General features: G+C 36.0%; 1 protein-coding gene across 1 annotated transcript; it reads left to right on the top strand.

Moving 5' to 3' along the window:
- The first annotated feature begins 2,476 nt into the window (after window positions 1–2,476).
- On the top strand, window positions 2,477–6,546 carry LOC131079165 (fasciclin-like arabinogalactan protein 17). The gene is made up of 3 exons (XM_059213038.1): window positions 2,477–3,073; window positions 3,715–4,607; window positions 6,050–6,546. Exons 1-3 carry the CDS (start codon window positions 2,655–2,657, stop codon window positions 6,121–6,123), a joined length of 1,386 nt encoding a protein of 461 aa, XP_059069021.1. The 5' UTR covers window positions 2,477–2,654; the 3' UTR covers window positions 6,124–6,546.
- The last annotated feature ends 542 nt before the right edge of the window (window positions 6,547–7,088 follow it).

Here is a 7,088-nt window from a genome sequence, read left to right as displayed (position 1 = left end):
ATATATATATATATATATATATATATATATATATATATATATATCGGAATAATATGTCGGCCAAACTCAGATAATATGCTGCTTGGATCAACACATTATCCAATAAAACCTTAACCAAAAACATGATAACAAAGTCGGCCTCCACAAAGTTCTTCGCATTTGTTTTTAATTATTATTATTTATTTTTATATTTAATATATTTTATTATTATTTAATTTAGCCTCACATGGAAATGGAGTTTTGGAATTTGAGGTGACATATTTCCCAAATGTTGGTGCCTTAAGGTGTGTTATAAGTTGTCATTGAAGTGGCTATACATAACAAATTTATAACACCCTATTATAGAGGAATTCCATGAAAAATGATTAAAATGTGTAAGCACTTGTAAGAAGGGAGTTAATTTGAAATCTTGACTAATATCATCACAAATATTTAAACTTGTTATGTAGCTCTATTTCGATATGTGGAACTTCCAAACTATATACCCAGGTTAGGTGGATTATTATGATAGAATATGATAGTTGTAAGATGCATAATCTATTTACTATTTTTAGCTCGCTTGTTAGAATCTTCACATGTGGCATTAGAAATTGAGTCAAACTACAACACCATACCTCTGGCAGTTTCAACTCCTTGTTTAGAAATCTATCTATGGTCTCTTGTTTTCTCTTTGATTATAAATTGGTTGTTGGAGTTGTAGTATGTATGGATGAATTTGTAGGTACTAGAATGTTGTTAAAATTACTCCAAGATTGTATATTGTTTGATACTCTTGTGAAAGCTTGCTTTGCAAGTGTGTCACAATCTCCTATTTGATTAGATAATACATTGAGTAGATTTTGGGGTGTGGGGGTTTTCTCCACATAAATATTGGTGTGATATTTTTATTGTTTATGTTGATTTATATGTGTTTTCACCAATATCTAAATTATTTACATCAGATTTAAAACTTATTTTTTCCACTTCTTCTCTCAAAATTAATGTAAGAAATTGATTCCACCATCTTTCGCTTTCTTACAATAATCACATGAAAAGGATAAAATCACACCATTAATGACATACTTTTACAATCTCATCCATACATAACATTTTAAGGGTGACTCAATTTAACTTTTGTTGATATTCTTATAACATATCCAGTTTTAAATAGTTATGAGCTATAATTAAAAATTAATCACACTAATAAATGACTTTCTATCAATCCAAATCACATAAATGCCAATCCCTCTTCAATTCTATTTCAATGCACATCTAATTTCTATCTCATAATATTTATCTAAATCAACTTAAAATATATAACATTTTTATTTAAAATTTTATTATATTTAATTATTTTTGTTTTTATTAAAACCTAAATATATATGTAAATTGTCTTTTTATACTCCAACTAACAAGTGATAATGGGATAGCCGTGGGCTTTATTTAACATGGGCCTAAGGCAGAATGGTGTTTACCATTGACCCAAAAGCCTATCATTTTCATGTACCATTCTAGAAGAACAAAACAATAATATTTCTTTTGTAGTGTGAGAAATGCCAATTTCATTATCTTATGAAACAATTTTCATACAAAATCTGCTCTCTTTTTCAACAATGACAGCTTACCAAATTAAGCAAACTTAAAATGTGAGAGTTCCAAAAAGGGGTAAAAATACATTGAATAACAGCACTAAATTCTTGCGCAAAGAGCAACCATTGCACAATATGATATAAAATACTGCAATTTACATGCCATACACCGTTTAATTCAACCTTAAAAGAGACTGGACTTAACCACTTTTAATGAAAGTCCCACAGCCAACCCACCAAATGCAGAAATTGACCCATCTCCATATAATGATTCCCGATTTTATTTTCATATTGGAGGGATTAAGATCTTTCTTCCTCTCTAAACAATAGTGTTGTTACAGCATCACCTCACCTCTAAATCTCTTCCTCTACACTTATTTCCAACTAAACTATCACGCACCTACACCAACAGTAGGAGCTAATATGATGCTTTCCAACTATAGCACCTTATGAGAAAATGAGAGAAGGCCACCCACTGTACAAACCAAGGAACCCCACAGAACAAAAGATACAAAACAATGGGACAATCACAATAATTTAGGGTTAGGTGTTTCCCAATCAGGGATACAAATGTTAGGTGCTCCAAAAAAAAATAACAATCTGTTGTGTGGGGTAATTTTCTTCACCAGAACTTGAGTTCATCGGACTTCTTAGGAATCTTGATAGATTTCACCGCGGTAAACAAGAAAAAGTTAAACTAGAGGTTGAAACAGCAGCTGGCATGGCCACATCAATACATTTCTACAGGTGGCCCACATCAATGGTCGAGATTCATTTCCATAAGTGTGGACGAATGGTGGCCGTTGATTTGCATCGCTCGGATTCCCTTTCAGTGCAAGGTAAGTCTTTTGGCCTGCCAGATGCCGGGAAACTGAATTGAATCGAATCGGATTGAATTGAATTGAATTGCATTTCACCCGAATTTCATTCTCCACCAATTTGGATGCCTAGATATAGTGTATATATATTCTTTTTTACATATGTGTTTTAACAGCCTAAGAGAGTGCGATTTGATTCTGTGCCCAAAGTTTCAGTTTTGGAAACACCCACAGATAGAGCTGCTGGGATCAGATTGCTTTCGTAGCGATGGCTCATAGTGCAAGAATGTGCAGTATAGTTGCATTGTGTGTGGTGGCGCTGTTCAATGCAGTTGCAATAGCAACTGAGCCTAAAAATCATGCCGTTGTACAACAGAATTCTTCAAGTGGCAATGTCATAAGCTCTAACTCTGTTCTGGTTGCATTACTGGATTCACGTTATGATTATACTGAGCTGGCAGAGCTGGTGGAGAAAGCCCTGCTGTTGCAGGCTCTTGAGGAGGTTGTGGGGAGCAACAACATCACAATTTTTGCTCCCAACAATGCATTTTTGGAGAAGAATTTGGATCCAGAGTTCAGGAGGTTTCTGCGCGAGCCTGGGAATCTCAAGTCCCTGCAGAAGTTGCTGCAATTCCATGTGGTGCCCACGAGAATGGTTGCAGAGGAATGGAATAACGTTACTCACAGGTAGGCTAAGTTTTAGTGGCTAGCATTCCCAAATTGAATAGCTTTCTCAATTTTGTATCGGTGTAAACAATGCATAAAATCTTTTGGAATTTGGTATTAGAGAGATTTGGTTGCAAATCATAACTGACGATATTTTGGAAGATTATCAAAGGCAAATTGATATTTTTGTTAGTGCCCTGAATAAGTACTTTCTAGTAACTTGCAATAATGTAATTAGGTAGTTTCTGCAATTGGGCTGTGTGAAATTGCATGGAACCATTTTGTAACTTCTCCCTCAAGGATGCTGATTGTAGGGTTTAAGGCTGAACTTTGAGCATTTTGGTAAATTGGGTTTATAAGATTTTGAAGGGTTTAGATGCATAAGGCTCGAGACAAAGCTCTATGATCAACAAATACAGAGTACCGAATATATGCCTTTCACTCAAAATGATTTGTAGTCCTACCTTTCTCTGCTTTCCAATTGATTTGTTTTTTTTGTTGTGTAATCATTAATGCCTCTTAAATACTTTCCAATTGATTTATTCTTTTGTGTTTGTTCATTGCACGGTTTTTGCTAGACATAAATCATTGAAAAATGGCTATACAAATCGATTAGCCATGATTTTTAACCATACTTCCTTACTTTTTTTTGTACCTCACAGGGCCCTGAACTGGGACGAGGAGCTGAATTTTCAGTTGCACGAGGATTCCAAGAGCAAAGTAATGAAAGTGGATCTGGGTACTGTGACACACCCTAATGCTGTGGTAAGGCCAGATGGTGTTATCCATGGTATTGACAGACTCCTTGTGCCAAAGTCTGTACAGAATGAGTTCAATGAGTGGAGGAGTAGAAGGGTAATATTGGAGGCTGTGAAGCCACAGGGAGCTCCTACTGTTGATTCTCCTCGTTTCAGCAAGAAGATTGTATCAACAAGCTCAAGCTCAATCTCATTGCCCCCAATTGAGTTTGCCCTTGCCCCTGGACCTTCCCTAGCACCTGCCCCTGCACCTGGGCCTTCTTCTGGATATCATTGGTTTGACGGGGAAAGCCAAGTGAAGGACTTCATTCACACATTGGTGCAATATGGTGGCTACAATGAGATGGCTGACATCTTGGTGAACTTGACCTCAATGGCCTCTGAGATGGCAAAGCTTGTTTCAGAGGGTTACCGTCTCACTGTCCTGGCTCCAAATGACGAGGCAATGGGGAAGCTTTCTGCAGACCAGTTAAGTGAATTGGAACATGTCATATATTACCACATGATTCCTGAGTATCAAACTGAGGAGAGCTTTTATACTGGAGTGAGACGGTTTGGAAAGTTGAAGTATGATACTCTGCATATTCCTCATAAGGTGGTTACCCAAGAAGCAGATGGTACTGTTTTGTTTGGGGAGGGAGAGCAATCAGCCCATTTGTTTGATCATGACATTTACGTTGATGGGAGAATCTCTGTTCAAGGCATTGACAAAGTTCTGATCCCACCAAGCCACCAGTCTAAGGTTAAGAAGTTGGAAAGAGAACAAGAAATAGCCAAGCAAAGCAAACGAAGCAAAGGTAAGTTGTTCATTGTTGATGAGTTCAGTGCCTTGCCAAATTTCTATCTTTAACATCTATAGAGGTATACCAATGCTAACAAGTACACACTAAAAGGTACAAAGGTAAAAAGGTATAGAGGAATTTTTAACTTCCAACCTTGCATGGTTTATGATCTCATTCGGGAACAAAGGATCTTTCTCACTTTACCTTGCATATTGTTTTAATTCTGTACCCCATAGTTTTGGACCTTGTGATAATCTGTCTGCAACTTTCAAAAAGTAATGTTTTTGCCCCAGTTGAGAATTTATCTGTTGTGTACCATAATTCTATTTTCTGAATTTTTGCCACTAGAATCTGTTTCACTCCACTGGATTGCAAATTTCAGTATTTCCCATTAAAACAATTGGTTCTTCCATTCCAATGTAGCTTTCACTTTGGTTAGGTTAATTATGCATTTCCAAAGTAGCTGAGTTTTGTTGGGGGAGCTACTCTGCTAATGTCAAGGACTATTTGCCATTAATTTCACATATACTATGGTTAAGCAGGCTGCAGCTGGGATTCCAGCTGAAATGGAATCTTGGTGGGAAGCATATCACTCCACCATATTCACATTGTTGTTTTCCTTTGAGAGAGTTGACTTATTTCATTCCTGGCCAAGAAGTCTTTATCTCTGGGAATTTTATTTTCAGTAACGAGTAGTTTACCAAAAGTGCAAAATTGCATATAATCACACAGCTAGTAGCCTAGTTGTGTCAAAAGTAAACTTAGTAATAGAGTCCTTATCTATTTCTGCTATTGCTTGAGATCATTTAATAAGATTGGGAAATGGAGTGAGTCTTGATGGAATGAAAACAAAAGTTAAAAGGGTGAGTCCGGTGTGTGCTGTGGAAATATAATAGCTCTTGTAGGAGATTTGCAATTTCTCTGGGGGACTCATCCTTTTAAGTTCCTACACTATTTTCTGACTTTCCCTTTGGTCTGTCAGTAAATATGTCCTAAGTTGCACAAGTGCCACAGTGTTGTAAACAGAACCAGGATGCTACATGTTATCTGTTTCGAAGCTCATTTTCTCATTCATGTTCATAATTTTGAGGCCATTCATTTGGTCTGTCACCGTACCTTATGAATTTGCAAAAGCATATTTGATAAACTAATATGTGCAGCTGAAAGGTTTTATTTTAAATTTATTAGGAAGCTATTATCTTGTTCCTTCATTTATATTACCATTCTCCCTTCTCTTGGACTGGTTGACACTTAATGTTCAAGTCATTTTGGTACATATGGTGTACAAATGCATGAATGCTTTTGCAAGTTACTTGCATCACTTGTTGGTCTATCTTTAGGTATGCCTTAAGATACTGTGCTTATGTTATTCTATTGAAATTGACTAGTACTTCTAGGCAATCAGTGGTTACTCATTGTATGCTATGTCATAATATTTTCACGGATGTTGCTTGCAGGACGCTTGCTTGGATCAGTATGCAACCTTTTAGAGAAGTTTGGTCAGAACTCTATTCTTTCAACCTGTCAGTAATTTTGAGTTGATGGAAGATTGTCATGTTTTCTATCCTATTACTCTGATCTTATGAGCGGTAATAAGATTCAAAGGGAAACGTTCAATTGAGGATGGTAAGCAATGCGAATAGTCTCAAACTGAAGTGGCTTGTTACCAACACCAATGTTGTGAGAAGCAGGATTTATGTGTTTTTAATTGTTGTCCTATTGTTTCTGTCAATAAAGAACCAGATTCAGATGCCTATGTTGTACGTTCAGAATATAGTTTGAGCATAGTACTGGTGAACAAGTTGTAAGTGGAAGCAGGGCCAATTTCTTCCATAGGAAGCCAACTGTGATATTATGATAATGAGCTTTCATATAATTGATTTGTATGATAATTGTTGAATTACTTAAGCAGGACACATTTCTGTATAGAGCAATAAGATGCCTCTTTTCTTAATTGGTGTGCTCAAGCAAACTCTGAGTACAAGAATAAGAATGTTTCTTCTTAGACATTTTGTTATCTTAATTAAGTAATCTATCAAGTTGGATCAATGTGTTATCAAGTTGCTCAAAGGATTGTGCATCCAGTGATGATTTAATTTCCCTTTGTTTTTAACATTTGTTTTCATAACACAGAATGGTTGTTGTGGGTAGGAAAACCATTAAATTGCCATTTTAATGAAGATTTTGGGGCAACAAGGACATGCAATTGTGTATATACTGCAAGTGTACTCTCATTAGATGGGCACAGAAATCAATTTGTAATTACACACTTGAACTAGGGTAGGGGTAGATCTGCAGGGTTACATTACAATATAAAATACTGAATTGAATTTTATACAGGCCCAAATTCAGACTTTAAAGCTATATGGTATGAATGCAATTTTGATGGGCAATTCATTGGTCTGCAAACATCCACTGCAGTTGGCACTAAGCTATCAATTTTTTTGCTTGTATTAAAATACAAGCTCAAAATTTGAAAGATAGTGACCAGGCATC

Source organism: Cryptomeria japonica, chromosome 10 (genome assembly GCF_030272615.1).
Source record: "Cryptomeria japonica chromosome 10, Sugi_1.0, whole genome shotgun sequence".
Taxonomy (NCBI): Eukaryota; Viridiplantae; Streptophyta; class Pinopsida; order Cupressales; family Cupressaceae; genus Cryptomeria; species Cryptomeria japonica.
Note: the sequence above shows the minus strand (reverse complement) of the source record. Positions and strands in the feature narration are given on the sequence as shown.